A 21203-nucleotide genomic window follows, 5' to 3' on the forward strand; every position below is an offset into this window, starting at 1 on the left:
GCCATTCATTGTTTATTAAAGACCGAGTTCTTTGAAAGCTGTGCTGCATGGCCTTTTCCAAACAGTTGTTTGGTCTTGGTATTGGGTTTTACCCTCAGATTAAGCGAGGCCAACTAACTACATTCCTACACCACCTTATTTTGGCACAGCTACTTTACACACACACACACACACACACACACACACACACTTTGCAATCATTGAATAAAGCTATATGAAACAATCTTATGACACTTCCTGTCATTTCTTTATACAAATATTTTTGAGGACACAGAGGAAACTTCCCTAAATTCTTAGTATCAGGAAGAGCTGGGGGTTGGGCAGGGGGGTGGGATGAATTGGGAGATTGGGATTGACATGTATACACTAATATGTATAAAATAGATAACTAATAAGAACCTGCTGTATAAAAAAAATAAAATAAAATAAAATTGCAAATCAAAAAAAAAAAAGGAAGAGCTGGGATTCTCCTGGTTTATATTATGGACACTGTAAACCATTAAAACAGTGCGTTGCCTTTAGTTTTAGCTGTGAGAAACCTTGGGGATATATCTATAATCCTCTTCCAGCAAGCACATAAAACCTTAGGACAACCACTTTTGGTATTCTTATCCTGGCTGCTTTTTACTATTTTTCCTATGCTGATTTCCCCTTTGCCTACAAGATTTTTAAAAAGATTTCTTCTTTTTAAAAATCTTGTACTTCAGGGCTTCCCTGGTGGCGCAGTGGTTGAGAGTCCGCCTGCCGATGCAGGGGACACGGGTTCATGCCCCGGTCCGGGAAGATCCCACATGCCGCAGAGTGGCTGGGCCCGTGAGCCACGGCTGCTGAGCCTGCGCGTCTGGAGCCTGTGCTCCGCAACGGGAGAGGCCACAACAGTGAGAGGCCCGCGTACCACAAAAAAAAAAAAAAAAAATCTTCAGAAAATTTTGTAAAACTGCTTCAACTTTGTTTTAGAATGAGGGAAGATACAGAGAAATTAAGTACAATATCAATGATTTATCATTTGTTGCAAACATATTACCAATTTGTTTTTAGATTTCATTTTAAATTTCCTGTCCTTTATGAAATCAGGTCTATCGCTTCTTTGTGATTGTCATGAAGAGGATCATTGCCATGGATTGGAGCACCCCTTGCTACCATATTTTTACCCCATAGTTAACATGACTGATTCAACATAAATCTTAGAGCTTATAGCTTAGAGGAAGCAGAGGTTACTTCTGACACTCTTACTTCTCCAAGGGTCCCATTTAGTGGCTAAATTTCAGTTTCAAGTACCACATTTGAACAGGAGGACAGTTATATGTCAGCATAGGAGTGGTTGGCCTATAAGGCCTGGGAAATACCTGGCATTGAACCTGGTCCTTCACAAGACAGGTGTTCAGCAAGAGTTTGGTGACTTAAATTTACTTGCGGCTTATGTGTTTGGATCTGGAAGCAGTTGCCCGCCCTTGTGGTCTGGGTCTGGGTTGGGGAGTGTAATCTACTAGTGTCAGTAGTGGCTTGACACCAGTGACATTTTCTGCTTTGTTTTTCTTTTTCAGAATATGATCGGTTGGGCTTCCTCCTGAAGTTGGACTCCAAACTGTGAGTAGAATGAGACAGTTCCTTGACTCTGTTGTAGAGAGGTCTGAGAGCTGGGGGCCAACCTCCAAGGGCCAGCTCTCATCACACCTGTGGTTGTTGGTGGATCCCTGGGGCCTCTGTCCTCAGTCTGTCAGCTGAAGCTTAGAGCACATTACAGTCTGCAGGGGCCTGGAGAGGATGAGATTGTGGGTGCAAACATAAGGCCTTAGATTTGGCTGGCACAGGAAGCTTGTTACAGAAGGAGCTCCTGCCAGGAGTTTGAAGGACAAGGAGGAAAGGCTTCTGCTGCAGAGTGGAGGATGATGGAGTCACAGCAGGAGGCATTGCAAAGCCTTTCAAAGACGCTCTGCAGCCAGGCAGGCAAAGCCTTCTGTGCTCAGGCTTCCTGCATGCTTTAACTCCTGTCTCTCTCCCACAGGTCGATCCTCCCTTTCCCTTCTACTCTTCTATATGTTTTTTATCTGTGTCTGAAATCCCCTTTCCTTGCATGTCCACTAGGAAAACTTAAAGTCCACCTCCTTCCTATACAGATTTAATTGTCTCTTCCTCTGCTTCCTGTGAATTTTCTACCTCTGACACCCATTATCTCATTATACTATAATTAACTGTGTAATAGTTATTAATTTATTAAGAGCACAGGCTCGGAACCAGGCCATGCTTGGTTCAAATCCCAGATTGCCATTTACTTTCTTTGTGATTTGGGGCGGACCACTTAACCACTCTGAACCTCACTTTCACCTGTAACATGAGGACATCAGTATATCTACCTCACAGGGTCATTGTAAGGATTGAAATGAAATGGTGAATTTATGGAGGCTTTCAGATAGGTATCTAATTCTTTCAGAGTCCTTCCCTGTCCTGGCCCTCTTGGTCTCCCTAGCACCTAGGCAGCGCTGCCATATGTTTGTTAGGTGCTCAGTAAACACTGAATTCATGGCTGCATGGATGGCTGCATGGCTGCACGGATGACAGGTGGATGCCTGTGTGCTTCCCTCATTAGACTGGGTTTCCTGGAGATTGGGCTCTATCCAGTCTGCATTCGTGCCCTGCACAGGACCCCTCACGTGGTGGATGTGCAGGAAATGGTTGCAGAACTGCCTGTGGCTCCTTTCTGTGGTTAGTCATCTTTGTACACCTCTGCCCCTGTCCTGTACCAGACAGACGTGAAAGATCAGAATTGTGTCTCTTTCTTTCCTCTCTTGCATGAGACCTTGACCACAGCTGCTTCTGATAGTGACGGCTGCACCTACATACGAGGCATCAAACCCAGGGTTATTTGGCTTTCCCACTGAATTGTCTGGCATCTAGCCCCTTTTCCTGGCAACTGGCTTCTTGGCTCTGGTGCCTCATACTATGAGTTCAGGTGTTGTAATTCTCCCAGCTTTTATACATCATGGAGGCAGCCATGAGGGAAGAACAGTTTCTTCTATATACCAAGCTAGTATAGACATGTCAGTCACATGTTAACATCTAGGGAATGGGGCTTGATTATGCTGGAAATCCACAGGCTTCTTCCTTAGAAAATTCTTAATTTAGTGCTCTGGGCAAAAAACAAATCAAGCATAAGCTATAAGCAAGTGAAATGCCTCCAGAACAGAAGAGATGTAGTAATTTACCAAGTTGAATCACATTGATGAACAAAAGACATGTTATCCAGGACACGTTAACTATACTATTTAAACTGTCTTCAGCAGTGTAAGGAGGGGAATTAAGAGGACACTCCTGCCCTGCTGACCTGACAGTTGGGTGGTACATAGTAAGCTGTTGTATAGCTTTCTTTTGTGTACCAGACCAGTTCCATAAAACATTTGAGTCAACTTGGTCTTTAGCCTGGGAAACTGGCTTGGCTTCATTATATTTAACTCACAATTTAAGGTATAAGCTAGAACTTTCCTGCCTCTTACTGTAAAAACTTTTCTAATCCAATGCTATCTTCAGAACAAAGCACAGATACATGGGAAAGGTTTTTACCTGCTTCCAGGGAGAAGTTTCCAAGTTAAGGATCCTGGGTTTTGGAGGTAATTCCTTAGCAATATTCAGATCTCCCCTTATGAAGTCTTTCTCTGTTGTGTTGTGTTCTATTTCTGATGTACAGGAAAGGACCTGAACTTGGAACAGAACTGGATTTGAATTCTGCCCCTTCTGCTTAGAATTATATGACCTTGGATAATTCATTTTGGCTCTCCGAATCACAATTTTCCTTTATGAAAAACGTAGATAATAATACCCATTTCCTAAGGTTTTTATGAAGAATAAAAGAAAGCATTCTATGAGTAAATATACAAATGTAGGAATTTCTCTTTGTTTATCTTGATTGGATTAATTTAGCGTCTATAGTGTATGAATTCATATGTTCTGGAAAATTTTTAGCCATTATCTCTTTAAATTTTGCCTCTGCCCCATTCTCTCTCTACTCCCCCTCTGAAACTCTGATTCAGTGTAAGACTTTCTCATTCTAGCCTCCAGGTCTACTAACTTCCACATTTTCCATCTTTTGATCCTTTCTGCATTGAACTGGAACCCCAAAGGACTCAACTTAAGGATAAACTAGAACTAAACCTGTACCTCTAAATCAGGACTGCAGGAAACATTCCCAGAGCTCTGAGCAGATCAGGGCAGTAAGTCAATAAAAAAGAAACGCTTGATACTCACAGCCAGGGCTTTCATCACTCAGGTGATCCACGGACTTCAAGCTATGAACTCCGTCCAAGGTCTTCCAGACTGGCAGTGCCTCCAAGCTCCTGGCAGAAGCAATTGCAGTCCCTCTCTGGAGGAAGACATGAATTCCTCACAGATAACTTTTCAAGGGAATGAATAGCTCACAGGAAAAACTACTAAGCACATAAGAAAACAAGACTCCATTAGAGAGAACCATGAACAACAGACAACAGAGGGGTACCCACAAAGACTTCTGAATTTGGAATTACCAGACACAGTTTATAAAGCAATTAGATAGATTGGTTCAAGATGGCAGAGTAGAAGGACGTGCTCTCACTCCCTCCTGCGAGAGCACCAGAATCACAACTAACTGCTGAACAATCATCGACAGGGAGACACTGGAACTCACCATAAAAGATACCCCATATCCAAAGACAAAGGAGAAGCCACAATGAGATGGTAGGAGGGGCGCAATCACAATAACGTCAAATCCCATAACTGCTGGGTGAGTGACTCACAAACTGGAGAACACTTATACCACAGAAGTCCACCCACTGGAATGAAGGTTCTGAGCCCCACGTCAGGCATCTGAACCTGGGGTCCGGCAACGGGAGGACGAATTCCTAGAGAATTAGACTTTGAAGGCTAGTGGGATTTGATTGCAGGATTTCGACAGCACTGGGGGAAATGGAGACTCCATTCTTGGAGGGCACACACAAAGTAGTGTGCACATCAGGACTCAGGGGAAGGAGCGGTGAACCCATAGGAGACTGAACCAAACCTACCTGCTGGTGTTGAAGGGTCTGCTGCAGAGGCGGGGGCTGGCTTGGCTCACCGTGGGGACAAGGACATTGGCAGCAGAAGTTCAGGGGAGTACACTCTGGCGTCAGCCTTCCCAGAGTCCACCATTAGCCCCACCAAAGAGCCCAGGTAGGCTCCAGTGTTGGATCGCCTCAGACCAAACAACCAAAAGGGAGGGAACCCAGCTCCACCCATCAGCAGACAAGCAGATTAAAGTTTTACTGAGCTCAGCCCAGCAGAGCAACAGCCAGCTCTACCCACCACCAGTCCCCCCCATCAGGAAACTTGCACAAGCCTCTTAGTTAGGCTCATCCACCAGAGGGCAGACAGCAGAAGCAAGAACTACAGTTCTGCAGCCTGTGGAACAAAAACCACATTCACAGAAAGATAAACAAGATGAAAAGGCAGAGGACTATGTACCAGATGAAGGAACAAGATAAAACCCCGAGAAAAACAACTAAATGAAGTGGAGATAGGCAACCTTCCAGAAAAAGAATACAGAATAATGATAGTGAAGAAGATCCAGGACCTCGGAAAAGGAATAGAGGCAAAGATCGAGAATATGAAAGAAATGTTTAACAAAGACCTAGAAGAATTAAAGAACAAACAAAGATGAACAATAAAATAACTGAAATGAAAACTACACTAGAAGGAATCAATAGCAGAATAACTGAGGCAGAAGAACCGATAAGTGACCTGGAAGACAAAATGGTGGTATTCACTGCTGCGGAACAGAATAAAGAGAAAAGAATGAAAAGAAATGAAGGCAGCCTAAGAGACCTCTGGGACAACATTAAATGCAACAACATCGCATTATAGGGGTCCCAGAAGGAGAAGAGAGAGAGAAAGAACCCGAGAAAATATTTGAAGAGATTATAGTCAAAAACTTCCCCTAACATGGGAAAGGAAATAGCCACCCAAGTCCAAGAAGTGCAGACAGTCCCAGGCAGGATAAACCCAAGGAGAAACATGCCGAGCCGCATAGTAATCAAATTGGCAAAAATTAAAGACAAAGAAAAATTATTGAAAGCAGCAAGGGAAAAACGACAAATAACATACAAGGGAACTTCCATAAGGTTAACAGCTGATTTTTCAGCAGAAACTCTACAAGCCAGAAGGGAGTGGCATGACATATTTAAAGTGATAAAAGGGAAGAACCTACAACAAAGATTACTCTACCCGGCAAGGATCTCATTCCGATTCAATGGAGAAATCAAAAGCTTTACAAACAAGCAAAAGCTAAGAGATTTCGGCACCACCAAGCCAGCTCTACAACAAATGCTAAAGGAACTGCTCTAAATGGGAAACACAAGAGAAGAAAAGGACCTACAAAAACAAACCCAAAACAATTAAGAAAATGGTAATAGGAACATACATATCTATAATTACCTTAATCATGAAAGGATTAAATGCTCCAACCAAAAGACACAGGCTCGCTGAATGGATACAAAAATAAAACCCATCGATATGCTGTCTACAAGAGACCCACTTCAGACCTAGGACACATACAGACTGAAAGTGAGGGGATGGAAAAAGATATTCCATGCAAATGCAAATCAAAAGAAAGCTGGAGTAGCAATACTCATATCAGATAAAATAGACTTTAAAATAAAGAATGTTACAAGAGACAAGGAAGGACACTACATAATGATCAAGGGATCAATCCAAGAAGAAGATATAAAAATTATACATATATATGCACCCAACATAGGAGCACCTCAATACGTAAGGCTACTGCTAACAGCTATAAAAGAGGAAATCGACAGTAACACAATAATAGTGGGGGACTTTAACACCTCACTTACACCAATGGACAGATCATCCAAACAGAAAATTAATAAGGAAACACAAGCTTTAAATGACACAATAGAGCAGATAGATTTAATTGATATTTATATGACATTCCATCTGAAAACAGCAGATTACACTTTCTTCTCAAGTGCGCACGGAACATTCTCCAGGATAGATCACATCTTGGGTCACAAATCAAGCCTCAATAAATTTAAGAAAATTGAAATCATATCAAGCATCTTTTCTGACCACAATGCTATGAGATTAGAAATCAATTACAGGGAAAAAAACGTAAAAAACACAAACACATGAAGGCTAAACAGTATGTTACTAAATAACCAAGAGATCACTGAAGAAATCAAAGAGGAAATCAAAAAATACCTAGAGACGAATGACGATGAAAACATGACGATCCAAAACCTATGGGATGCAGCAAGAGCAGTTCTAAGAGGGAAGTTTATAGCTATACAAGCCTACCTCAAGAAAAAAGAAAAATCTCAAATAAACAATCTAACCTTACACCTAAAACAGCTAGAGAAAGAAGAACCAACAGAACCCAAAGTTAGTAGAAGGAAAGAAATCATAAAGATCAGAGCAGAAATAAATGAAATAGAAACAAAGAAAACAGTAGCAAAGATCAATAAAAGTAAAATCTGGTTCTTTGAGAAGATAAACAAAATTGATAAACCATTAGCCAGACTCATCAAGAAAAAGAGGGAGAGGACTCAAATCAATAAAATTCGAAAGAAAAAGGAGAAGTTACAACAGACACCACAGAAATACAAAGCATCCTAAGAGACTACTACAAGCAACTCTATGCCAATAAAATGGACAACCTGGAAGGAATGGAAAATTCTTGGAAAGGTATAACCTTCCAAGACTGAACCAGGAGAAATAGAAAATATGAATAGACCTATCACAAGTAATGAAACTGAAACTGTGATTAAAAATCTTCCAACAAACAAAAGTCCAGGACCAGATGGCTTCACAGGTGAATTCGATCAAACATTGAGAGAAGAGCTAACACCCATCCTTCTCAAACTCTTCCAAAAAATTGCATGGAAGGAACACTCCCAAACTCATTCTATGAGGCCACCATCACCCTGATACCAAAACCAGACAAAGATACTACAAAAAAAGAAAATGACAGACCAATATCACTGATGAACATAGACGCAAAATTCCTCAGCAAAATATTAGCAAACAGAATCCAACAACACATTAAAAGGATCATACACCATGATCAAGTGGGATTTATCCCAGGGATGCAAGGATTCTTCAATATACGCAAATCAATCAATGTGATACACCATATTAACAAATTGAAGAATAAAAACCATATGATCATCTCAATAGATGCAGAAGAAGCTTTTGACAAAATTCAACACCCACTTATTATAAAAACTCTCTGGAAAGTGGGCATAGAGGGAACCTACCTCAACATAATAAAGGCCATATATGACAGACAAACCCACAGCAAACATCATTCTCAGTGGTGAAAAACTGAAAGCATTTTCTCTAAGATCAGGAACAAGACACGGATGTCCACTCTCGCTGCTATTACTCAACATAGTTTTGGAAGTCCTAGCCATGGCAATCAGAAAAGAAAAAGAAATAAAAAGAATCCAAATTGGAAAAGAAGAAGTAAAACTGTCACTGTTTGCAGGTGACATGATACTATACGTAGGGATTCCTAAAGGTGCCACCAGAAAACTACTAGAGCTAATCAATGAATTTGGTAAAGTTGTCAGATGCAAAATTAATGCACAGAAATCTGTTGCATACCTATACGCTAATGATGAAAAATCTGAAAGAGAAATTAAGAAAACATTCCCATTTACCATTGCAACAAAAAGAATAAAATACCTAGGAATAAACCTACCTAGGGAGACAAAAGAGCTGTATGCAGAAAACTATAAGACACTGATGAAAGAAATTAAAGATGATACCAACAGTTGGAGAGATATACCATGTACTTGGATTGGAAGAATCAATATTGTGAAAATGACTCTACTACCCAAAGCAATCTACAGATTCAATGCAATCCCTATCAAATTACCAATGGCATTTTTTACAGAACTAGAACAAAAAGTCTTAAAATTTGTATGGAGATGCAAAAGACCCCTAGTAGCCAAAGCAGTCTTGAGGGAAAAAAACAGAGCTGGTGGAGTCAGACTCCCTGACTTCAGACTATACTACAAAGCTACAGTCATCAAGACAATATGGTACTGGCACAAAAACAGAAATATAGATCAATGGAACAGGATAGAAAGCCCAGAGATAAACCCACGCACCTATGGTCAACTAATCTATGACAGCAGAGACAAAGATATACAATGGAGAAAAGACAGTCTCTTCAATAAGTGGTGCTGGGAAAACTGGACAGCTACATGTAAAAGAATGAAATTAGAACACTCCCTAACACCATACACAAAAATAAACTCAAAATGGATTAGAGACCTAAATGTAAGACCAGACACTATAAAACTCTTAGAGGAAAACATAGGAAGAACACTCTTTGACATAAATCACAGCAAAATCTTTTTTGATCCACCTCCTAGAGTAATGGAAATAAAAACAAAAATAAACAAATGGGACCTAATGAAACTTCAAAGCTTTTGCAAAGCAAACTACAAACAAGACGAAAAGACAGCCCTCAGAATGGGAAAAGATATTTGCAAATGAATCAACGGACAAAGAATTAATCTCCAAAATATATAAACAGCTCATGCAGCTCAATATTAAAAAGACAAACAACCCAATCAAAAAATGGGCATAAGACCTAAATAGACATTGCTCCAAAGAAGACCTAAAGATGGCCAAGAAGCACATGAAAAGCTGCTGAACATCACTAATTATTAGAGAAATGCAAATCAAAACTACAGTGAGGCATCACCTCACACCAGTTAGAATGGGCATCATCAGAAAATATACAAACAACAAATGCTAAAGAGGGTGTGGAGAAAAGGGAACCCTCTTGCACTGTTGGTGGGAATGTAAATTGATACAGCTGCCATGGAGAACAGCATGGAGGTTCCTTAAAACCTAAAAATAGAACTACCATACGACCCAGCAATCCCACTACTGGGCATATACCCAGAGAAAACCATAATTCAAAAAGACACATGCACCCCAATGTTCATTGCAGCACTATATACAACAGCCAGTTCATGGAAGCAACCTAAATGCCCATTGACAGACAAATGGATAAAGAAGATGTGGTATGTACATACAGTGGAATATTACTCAGCCATAAAAAGGAACGAAACTGGGTCATTTGTAGAGACGTGGATGGATCTACAGACTGTCATACAGAGTGAATTAAGTCAGAAAGAGAAAAACAAATATCATATATTAACGCATATATGTGGAACCTAGAAAAATGGTACAGATGAACCAGTTTTCAGGGCAGAAATTGAGACACAGATGTGGAGAACAAACATATGGATACCAAGGGGGGAAAGTGGTGTGGGTGGGTGGTGGTGGTGTGATGAATTGCGAAATTGGGATTGACATATATACACTAATATGTATAAAATGGATATTTAATAAGAACCTGCTGTAAAAAAAAATAAAATAAAGTTCAAATATTCAAAAAAATAAAGCAGTTAGATATACTCTATTTAAGGAAATAAAGATAATATTGAACTATACAGATGTAATAGGGAACTATAAAAAGCAAAACATTAGATTGGAAAAACAAAACTAATAGAATTGAAAAATACAGTGACCAAAATTAAAAATTCAGTAGAAGGATTTAGCAACAGATTAGATACAACTGAGGACAGAATCAGTGAACTGGAAGTTAAGTCAGAATAAATGACCTGTAACAAGGTTGGCCAGCTCTTTTTGTAAAGAGTCAACTGGTCAATATTTCTGAGTTTGGGGGACTTTGTTGTCTCTGTCACAACTACTCATCTCTGCTGCTGTAACATGAAAGCAGCCATAGAGAACACATAGACAAATGAGTATGGCTGTAGCTATATTCCAACAAAACTTTGTCTATGGACACTGAAATTTTAATTTCATATAATTTTTATGTCATTAAATATTATGCTTCTAATTTTTAAACCAACCATTAAGATGTAAAAGACATTCTTAACTCACCGACAATACACAGAACAGATAGTGGGTCAGATTTGCCTCACAAATCATACTTAGCTGGCCCTTCACTGAGAATGCAGCAGATATATCTGCATGAGAATGGCCTCCCCGCCCCAGGTGTTTTCTGTTCTTAAGAACCTATTACAGTTGACCCTTGAACATTTGAACTGCAGTGCATCCACTCATATGTGGATTTTTTTCAACAGTACCTACTACAGTACTACATGATCTGTGACTGGTTGCATCTGAGCCTGCAGAATCATGGCTGTGGAGGAACTGCATATATGGAGGGCTGACTATAAGTTATATGTGGATTTTTGACTGCATGCAGGGTCAGTGCCCCTAATCATGTTGTTGTTCAAGGGTCAACTGTTTATAGAAATACACTTAAAATATCTCTATATCCAATGATACTCCAAGAACCTGGAAATAGATGTCTTAGATTTTTTTGGTCTTCATTATATTCTTTTAATTATGTCTTTGTGGAATAAATGGTTTCTATTTCCTTTGAGAATTCCCTGCTACTTGTGTCTTCACGACAGAATCACTTGTCAGTGTTGTGAAGATTATTTAAAATACTTATATGCAGTGAGCTGTACAAAACCTTGTCTTTTAACTGCAAACTCTATTGTTCAGGAGGGCAATATTTTTTGGAGGTTAAAAATGTGGGCTGTGCTGGGCTTCCCTGGTGGCGCAGTGGTTAAGAATCTGCTTGCCAATGCAGGGGACACGGGTTTGAGCCCTGGTCCTGGAAGATTCCCACATGGCGCAGGACCACTAAGCCCCTGCGCCACAACTACTGAGTCTGTGCTCTACAGCCCGCGAGCCACAGCTCCTGAGCCCACGTGCCACAACTAGTGAAGCCCACGTGCCTAGAGCCTGTGCATTGCAACAATAGAAGCCACTGCAACGTGCACCACAATGAAGAGTAGTCCCCACTCGCCACATCTAGAGAAGCATTGCTTCTGAGCACAACAACGAAGACCCAACACAGCCAAAAATAAAAATAAAATAAATAAATTTATTAAAAAAAAATGTGGGCTGTGGAGTCAGATTTTGATTTTTAAAGCCCAGTTCCACATCTTACTAGCTATAATCTTGAGCGAGTTATTTAACTGTTATTTCTCAGTTTCTTACTATAAAGTGGGATCATAATAATTGCCCAAGTATGAGATTCAACCTATCCATTTACCTTTGTTGGTGTCTGGTAAACTGGGAAGGCTATAGCCCCAAAATCAAACCTTAACCTCAACTTGCCTCCTGCTTCTTGCCCCAGATTTCATTTCTTCGACTCATTCATTTAGCAAATATTTCGTGAGTACTAACTATGTGCTTTGTAATTGGGATAAAACCGTGAAATTTTTAAGCCATATGAACAGCCTTGTAAGCTTGATTGGAAAGGATGTCTTGTGAGCTGAAGTCTTAGTGAAGGGGGAGAGAGTAAATGAGAACAGCAAGGGAGGGTAGGAGGTAGTATTTCTGGATAGCATGAGCAATGAACAGGTTTTCTTTTCTTTTTTTTAAGGAAGGTGACATACTGGTGACTCGGAAGCATAAATGGAGTACAAGGAGGATATGAGGGGCCTTCAGGTGCATGGGGTATAGAAGAAAGAGCAGCCTCCATCACATAGGGCTGTAGAGGAAATGGTGTTTTCAGTGAAGACCCAGGTTTCTATGAAATTAGAAGATGGAAGGAACATTCACTGAAGAAGTCGAGGCTTCATGGAAGACAGTGGAAAGTTAGAATATGGTGAGGTGGGAGAGAAGTGGGAGATTGAACCATGAAGAAGAAGGAGACAGCAGTGACTTGAGCATGAGAAAACTGATGAGGATGTCATTGAGGGAGTGAATAACCAGGATGTGAGGCTGGCGTGTTGGGTTTTGTTGGCCTCAAAGTTGTCCAAGAATTAACCTTGTGTTCCCTGGGGGGTAGGCTCTCAGGCTGCTCAGTGCAGTCAGCTGCAGCCCAATGGGATGATGCCTCCAGAGGGTTCAAGTCTGGTCCCTGGAGAGGCTCTGGCTTCCCAAAAAGGAGTCTACTGTTCAAAGTGGAGGGTCCTAGGGAAAGGCTCAGGGCTACAGTCTGCTGCCCAGACATCGAGGTAAGCGCTTCCTCATTCATTCAACAGCTTCCTTGAGCAGCTACTGTGTATCATGTTCCATGCTCTGAGGATATACCAGTGAGCAAGGTGGTCAGTAAACAAAAGGTGTGATAAACAAGTAACGTTTTCAGTGTCTTGGAAGGTGATGAGTGCTGTGAAAGAAAATAGAGCAGGACAAGGGAATGCTGGAGAAGAGATTGCAAGTTTAAATGGGACGGTCAGGGCAAGCCTCAATGAAAGGTAGATTTGAGCAAAGACTCAGTGGAAGAGAGGGAGTTAGCCCTGCCTGTATCTGGAGGCAGAGCACTCAGACAACACCCTAAGGAAATCTCAGTCTTGGTTATGAGGAACATGACACCGGAGCTGGGGAATGTGCCCGTTAGTCCAGCAGAGACAGGAACCATCTGGAGTCTTGAAGGTGCCAGATCCTGGTGTCCAGGTGTGTTTTTCCTGAGCTGATGTCAGCGTTCTGGAAGCTGATTTAATTAAATGGTGGTGTCATCTGTTTCAGCTGGGTGTAGGTGGGTGCTCCGTGTGCTGGGAAAGCTCCTGTCTGTATGATGTTTTATGGTTGCCATGTGGGCAAGAGCATGGAGGCGTTAATGCTCAGTCTCATTTCATAAGGAATTCCTTGTGAAGACAAGGATATAGGAGCCAAAACTAACAACTTTTAACCCCCAAAGGCTTGTGAAAACCAAGCCAATTGTGAAAGACCTATAAACATAGGGCAGTCTACAATACACCCTGAGGCATAGCTTACTATTTCCAGAACAGCCTGTCAAGTTCCCTATGGCTGCATGGGGAACTTTCGCCTGTGGGGAAAGTGTTTATTGAGCACCTACCATATGCCAAAAGCCAAATTCCTACTTTGTAGCTCACCTGGAGCTCTCAGCACTGTGGTTCTTAACCTTGACTGAATACTGGAATCACCTGGGGAGCTTAAGAAATTACTGACACCTGCCTCCCACCCGCTAGAGATTCTGAAGTCATTGGGTTGAGGTGTAGCCTGGGCTTTGGGATTTTTAAAGCTCCCCATATGAGTCTAATACTGCTCTAAAAGATTCCATATCCTGTCTGAGGAACTCTTCACTTTCCCAGGTGATTGATACCAAAAATAAACTCACCTTTGAGGTGAGGCCCCTGCCTGTACATAGGACATGTCTATATACAGTGTTTCTCAGCACAGGACTTCACCACCCAGAGATTCTGATTTAGTTGATCAGGAATCAGTTACCTTAATGTTTAAAAGTTCCACCAGGTGATTCTAACATGCCAGGGTTGAGAACCAGGGTATAGCCTTCAAGCCTATCACTATAACCATATTTGAATATAGCATAATGACTACCACAGAATGTAGTAGTAGTTATGTTAGGACAGTTGGATTGTGAGTACTTTTTTCCTTTTGAGTTTACCTTTTCTGTATTGTCCTTATATACCTTTAAAATGAAAAAATATATCTGGATGTGCCTTCTTTTCTGTAATTAAAAAAAAAGAAAACTTTCGGGACTTCCCTGGTGGTCCGCATTTCCACTGCAGGGGGCGTGGGTTCGATTCCTCATTGGGGAACTAAGATTTTACATGGCGCGTGGCGCAGCCAGAAAAATAAAACCCAAAACCGCCCCCCCCCCCCCAAAAAAACGCAAACTTTCATTATGATCTCTAGGTCTCTAAATACTATTTTCAAAAATCCATTTTATATTAATTTTTGGTTACCAGCCCTTTCTCTAGTTTTTTTCTTCATGGTCTTTTAAAATCTGAATCAATTGAAGAATTTCCTGTAAATTCTATTGGCCTATTTAAATAGTTCTTCACTATCTATACTGGGAATAAATATTTGTGTAAAAACTTAATATGTCTTTTCTATGCTGTCAAAGCTCCAAGAGGTCTAAGGATGAGACATGATAAGTCTGGAGGAATAAGCAGACCAAATCATGCAGGGCTCTAGAGATAACAATAAGAAGTTTGGGCTTCATCTTGAAGGCAAAAGGTGGCATCGAAGTATTTTAAGCAGTTGAAAAGCATTAGTTTTGACTTGTAGGAAGGTGATTTTGCCTGTGGGAAGGTAGATGGGTTGGAGAGGAGCAGAAGTGGAAAGGGAAATAAGACTTAGGAGACCTTCATAGAAACAAAGAGTAGGGGGACTTCCCTGGTGGCGCAGTGGTTAAGAATCCCCCTGCCAATGCAGGGGACACGAGTTCAAGCCCTGGTCCGGGAAGATCCCACATGCCGCGGAGCAACTAAGCCCGTGCACCACAACTACTGAGCCCACACTCTAGTGCCCATGAGCCACAACTACTGAGCCCACGTGCTGCAACTACTGAAGCCTGCGCACTCTAGTGCTGGTACTCTGCAACAAGAGATGCCACTGCAATGAGAAACCCGCATACTGCAACGAAGAGTAGACCCTGCTCGCCGCAACTAGAGAAACTCCACCCTCAGCAACGAAGACCCAACGCAGCCATAAATAAATTAATTTAAAAAAAAGAAACAAAGAGCAGAAATAAGTAGAGCAAATCAATAAAACCAAAAGCTGATTCTTTGGCAATATTAATAAAAGCAGTAAACCTCTAGCCAGGCTAGCCAAGAAAAAAAGAGAGAAGACACAGATTACTAGTATCAGAAATAGAAGAAGGATCATCACTACTGATCCCATGGATATTAAAAGCGTTAATAAGGGAATATTATGAGCAACTCTGTGCCCACAAATTTGGTAACTGAGGTGCAATAGACCAATTCCTTGGAACACACAAACTACCAAAACATACAAGAAGACATAGATCATCTGAAGAGGCCTATATCTACCAAAGAAATTGAATCAATAATTAGTAGCCTTCCAGAAAACCAGGCTCAGATGGTTTCACTGGTGACTTCTATCAGACATTTAAGGAAAAGATGATACCAATTCTCTACAATCTCTTCCAGAAAATAGAAGCAGAGAATGTTTCTAACTTGTTCTGTGAAGCCGCATTACCCTAAAACCAAAACCAGATAAAGACATTCTCAATTACAGACCAATATCTCTCATGAACATAATGCAAAAATTCTCAACAAAATATTAGCATATTGAATCCAATGATGTACAAAAAGAACCACACACCTAAATGAAGTGGGATTTATTCCAGATGTGCAAGGTTGGTTCAACATTAGAAAATCAATTACTATATTGCATCACATCAACAGGCTAAAGAAGAAAAATCATATCATATCTATAAGATGCAGAAAAGCGTTTGATACAATCCAACATCCAATCGTGATTTTAGGAAAAACTCTCAGCAAAATAGGAATGGAAAGAAACTTGCTCAATAAGATAAAGAACATCTACAAAAAATCTACACCTCACATCATGCTTGATGATGAGAAACTAGATGCTTTCCCCCTAAGTTTGGGAAAAGGCAAGAATGTCCCTTTTTACTACTCCTATTCAGCATTATACTGAAAGATCTAGCTAATTCAATAAGACCAGTAAAGGAAATAAAAGACATAGATATTAGGAAGGAAGGATTAAAACGGTCTTTGTTCACAGATGACATGATTGACTATGTAGAAAATCCCAGAGAACTGGCAGAAAACTCCTGGAACTAACCAGCAGTTATAGCACTATTCCAGAATACAAGGTTAATATACAAAAGTCAGTTGCTTTCCTATATACCAGCAATGAACAATTGGAATATGAAATTAAAAACATAATATCATTTAAATTATCACACACAAAAAGAAATACTTAGGTATAAATCTAAATATAAATTTATATATATAATTACAAGACTCTGATCAGAGAAATCTAGATAAATTGAGAGCTATTCCATGTTCATGGATAGAAAGATTCAATATTGTTTAAATGTCAGTTCCTCCTAACTTGATCTATAGATTCAACGTAATCTCAGTTAAAATCCCAGCAAATTATTTTATGGATATCAACAAACTTATTCTAAAGTTTATATGGAAAGGCAAACAACTGAGAATAGTCCACATAATACTGATAAAGAAGAACAAAGTTGAAGGACTGATGCTACGTGACATTAGACTTAAGATAAAGCTACAGTAATTAGGACAGCATGGTATTGGCAAAAGAATAGACAAACAGACCAATGGAACAGAATAGAGAGTCCAGAAATAGAAATACACCAATATAGTCAATTGATCCTTGACAAAGGAGCAAAGGCAATTCAACAGAAAAAAAAGGATCATCTTTTCGACAAGTGATGCTAGAACAATTGGACATCCATATGTAGAAACTAAATCTTTCACCTTACACTTTTCATGAGAATTAACTCAAAATGGAATCTAATAGACCTAAATGTAAAACACAAAACTTCTAGAATATAACAGGAGAAAATCTGTGTGAACTTGGATTTGGCAATGAGTTTTTGGATACAAAACCAAGAGTACAATTCATGAAAGAAAAAATCAATAACTTGACTTACTGAAATTAAAACCTTTTGTTCTGTGAAAGACCCTGATAAAATAATGAAAAAACAAGCCACAAACCAGAAAAAAATACTTGCAAAACACGTTTGATTTTTAAAAGACTTTCATTCAAAATATACAAAGAACTCTTAAAACTCAGCAATAAGAAAAACAACCAACCCAGTTAAAAATGGGCCAGAGACTTTAACAGACACCTCATCTGACAAGATGTATACAGATGGCAAATAAGCATATGAAAAGACGCCCATATCTCATGTGTCATTAGGGAAATGCAGATTAAAACAAGAATAAAATATCACCACACCTATTAGAATGGCTAAAATACAAAATACTGACACATCAAATGTTGGCAAGGATGTGGGGCAACAGGAAGTCTCATTCGTTGTTGGCAGGAATGCAGAATGGTTCAGCCATTTTGGCAACATATTAAAAAGCTAAACATAGTCTGACCACATGATTTAGCAATTACTGTTGTAGGTATTTACCCAATTGAGCTGAAAACTTATGTCTATACAAAACTGCACACAGTGGCACAGTATGGCACAAATGTTGCACATTGCTCTGGTTTATACAGTAATAAGGGCCTTTTTGTTTAATTATCTTTAAAAAATCATAGTCGCCAACAACTGGAAGCAACCGAGATGTCCTTCATTAGGTGAATGGATAAACAAGCTGTAGTACATCCAGACAATGGAGTATTATTTGGCTCTAAAAAGAAATGCACTATCAAGCCATGAACAGGCATGGAGGAACCTTAAATACATGTTGCTAAATGAAAGAAGCCAGTCTGAAAAGTCTACATACTATATGGTTTCAACTGTATGACATTGTGGAAAAGGAAAAACTATGGAGACAGTAAAGAGATCAGTAAATACTATGCTACAGATCTTATGAGATTTATTTAGCCTTTCCGCTGAGCTCAGTTATGCAGTGGCATGCCAGTTGAAGACAAGTCCCTGTATGTGAGATGTTGGCTTCATTTCAGCGGCCCTCCTTCCCTGTTCCCAGGAGTCTCCTGATCTTCCTGCTGATAGGGCAGAAGTTTGGAGACAGCCAAGTGAGTTGGAGAGGATAATCCAAGTAAGAAAAATTTTTAAAAAGCGGTTTTTTTCTTCATTAAATTAGTGAAATGGGGACTTGCCTGGTGGCGCAGAGGTTAAGAATCCGCTTGCAAATGCAGGGGACACGGGTTCGGGCCCTGGTCCGGGAAGATCCCACATGCTGTGGAGCAACTAAGCCTGCGCGCCACAGCTACTGAGCCTGTGCTCTAGAGCGCGCGAGCCCCAACTACTGAGCCCGTGAGCCACAACTACTGAAGCCCACGCACCTAGAGCCTGTGCTCCGCAACAAGAGAAGCCACTACAACAAGAAGCCCACGCACCACAACGAAGAGTAGACCCTGCTCGCTGCAACTAGAGAAAGCCTGCGTGCAGCAACGAAGACCCAATGCAGCCAAAAATAAAAATTAATTAATTAATTAATTAAAAAATATTAGGGGCTTCCCTGGTGGCGCAGTGGTTGAGAGTCCGTCTGCCGATGCAGGGGACACGGGTTTGTGCCCTGGTCCAGGAAGATCCCACATGCCGCGGAGCGGCTGGGCCCGTGAGCCATGGCCGCTGAGGCTGCACGTCCGGGGGAGGCTGCAACGGGGGAGGCTGCGGCAGTGAGAGGCCCTCGTACCGCAAAAAAAAAAAAAAAATTAGTGAAATTATGATGATAATTCAGGTGGTCTAGAAGTAGAAAAAGTGGAAGTCAAACATTAAAACAGTAGAAATAGTTAGTGACATTTGTATAGCCTTTCAAAGAATGTTCTGTCCTACATTGTTGCAGGAAATCATTTGATCTTCCCACCAGTCCTGTATTTATTAAAGCTATTTTAAGAGTTAAGAGAACCGATTATCTCATGCCTGAGGTTACACAACTAGTAAGTGGAAGAGCTAGTTACTTAAACTCCGGTCTTTTTACCTTTAAGCCCACTCTTCTTTCTACCAAAGAAAGCAAAGGCTTTGGTGAGAATAAAGGATGGGTTTAAGAGTCAGTTTCTCTTGTCAAAAATGATAATGATACTTACCCCCAGAGTAGGGCTGCTCCAAGGGTGTGCAGAGTCCTGGCTAATATTTTTGTAAGGTCTCTGCTGTATAAATAAGTTGATGGGTCCATGTGAGATGTAATGACTTATTAATGAGGCTTTAGAACAATAGGGAAAGAAGAGATACTTATGTATGTGTATATTATCCAATCAGTGCACATGAAGTTTCTTCAGAGTATCCAGATACCCCTTCTTCCTGTTCAGGTTCAGGAACCATCTCATCATGTTTTCTTTATTGTCAGGTGCATCATTCCTGGCTAATTTCACATCTCCCACCATAAGAAAAAGGTAGCAGTACTGTTATTATTTACAGTGCCATGGCTTTCTGGAACCTGTTTTATAGAAACAATATAGATCTTCTTGTCTCTTCAGTTCTCTAGTACCCTTTATTTCATGAGGGTTACATCATTACTCTTCTTTTTTTTTAGCATCTTTATTGGAGTATATTTGCTTTACAATGGTGTGTTAGTTTCTGCTGTATAATAAAGTGAATCAGCTATACATATACATACATCCCCATATCTCCTCCCTCTTGCTTCTCCCTCCCACCCTCCCTATCCCACCCCTCTAGGTGGTCACAAAGCACGGGGCTGATCTCCCTGTGCTATGCAGCTGCTTCCCACTAGCTATCTATTTTACATTTGGTAGTGTATATATGTCCATGCCACTCTCTCACTTCGTCCCAGCTTACCCTTCCCCCTCCCCGTGTCCTCAAGTCCATTCTCTATGTCTGCGTCTTTATTCCTGTCCTGCCCCTAGATTGTTCCGAACCTTTATTTTTTTTTTAAGATTCCATATATATGTGTTAGCATACGGTATTTGTTTTTCTGTTTCTGACTTACTTCACTCTGCATGACAGTCTAGTTCCGTCCACCTCACTACAGATAACTCAGTTTCGTTTCTTTTTATGGCTGAGTAATATTCCCACATCATTACTCTTGATGCCACACTATCCTTATCCTTCATGCTGCCCACAAATACTGGCTTCCAGTGACTCTGAAAGGTTGTGACTGTGCTTTGCTGACAATGACCACAAACGCAAGTCTTACCCAGAGTATGAAGGGGAAATGTGAAATGTAATTAGTTTGTGGTCATGTTAAATTTACCATTTGAAACTATCAAGACTGAATCATGAAGAAATAAAAATCCAAACAGACCAATTACTAGTAAGGAGATTGAATCAGTAGTCAGAAACCTCCCAAAAAAAAAAGTCCAGGACCAGATGGCTGGTGAATTCTACCAAACATTTAAAGAAAAAATACCAATCCTTCTCAAATTTTTCCAAAACATAGAAGAGGAAGGAACACTTCCAAACTCATTTTATGAGGCCAGCATTATCCTGATACCAAAACCAGACAAAGGCACTACAAGAAAAGAAAATCACAGGCCAATATCTTTGATGAACACAGATGCAAAAATCCTCAACAAAATTTTAGCAAACAGAATTCAACAATACATTAAAATTCAACATACACTGTGATCAAGTGGGATTTATTCCTGGGATGCAAGGATGGTGCAACATCCATAGATCAATCAATGTGATAAACCACATTAATAAAATGAAGAGAAAAAAATCATATGATCATCTCAGTAGATACAAAATAAGCATGTGACAAAATTCAACATCCATTCATAATAAAAAT

At 40.3% G+C, this 21203-nt stretch overlaps 1 protein-coding gene across 6 annotated transcripts in view; it reads left to right on the forward strand.

Annotated features, from left to right (window-relative positions):
• The window catches only part of ST3GAL3 (ST3 beta-galactoside alpha-2,3-sialyltransferase 3), a 238534-nt gene that overhangs the window by 137444 nt on the left and 79887 nt on the right, over positions 1-21203 (forward strand). For all 6 annotated transcript variants that reach the window (XM_067725835.1, XM_067725839.1, XM_067725840.1 and 3 more), the window contains one exon: positions 1545-1587. In XM_067725835.1, the coding sequence (XP_067581936.1) occupies positions 1545-1587 (43 nt within the window). The remainder of the gene's footprint in view (positions 1-1544; positions 1588-21203) is intronic.

Source organism: Pseudorca crassidens, chromosome 2 (assembly GCF_039906515.1).
Source record: "Pseudorca crassidens isolate mPseCra1 chromosome 2, mPseCra1.hap1, whole genome shotgun sequence".
In the NCBI taxonomy this organism is placed as follows: Eukaryota; Metazoa; Chordata; class Mammalia; order Artiodactyla; family Delphinidae; genus Pseudorca; species Pseudorca crassidens.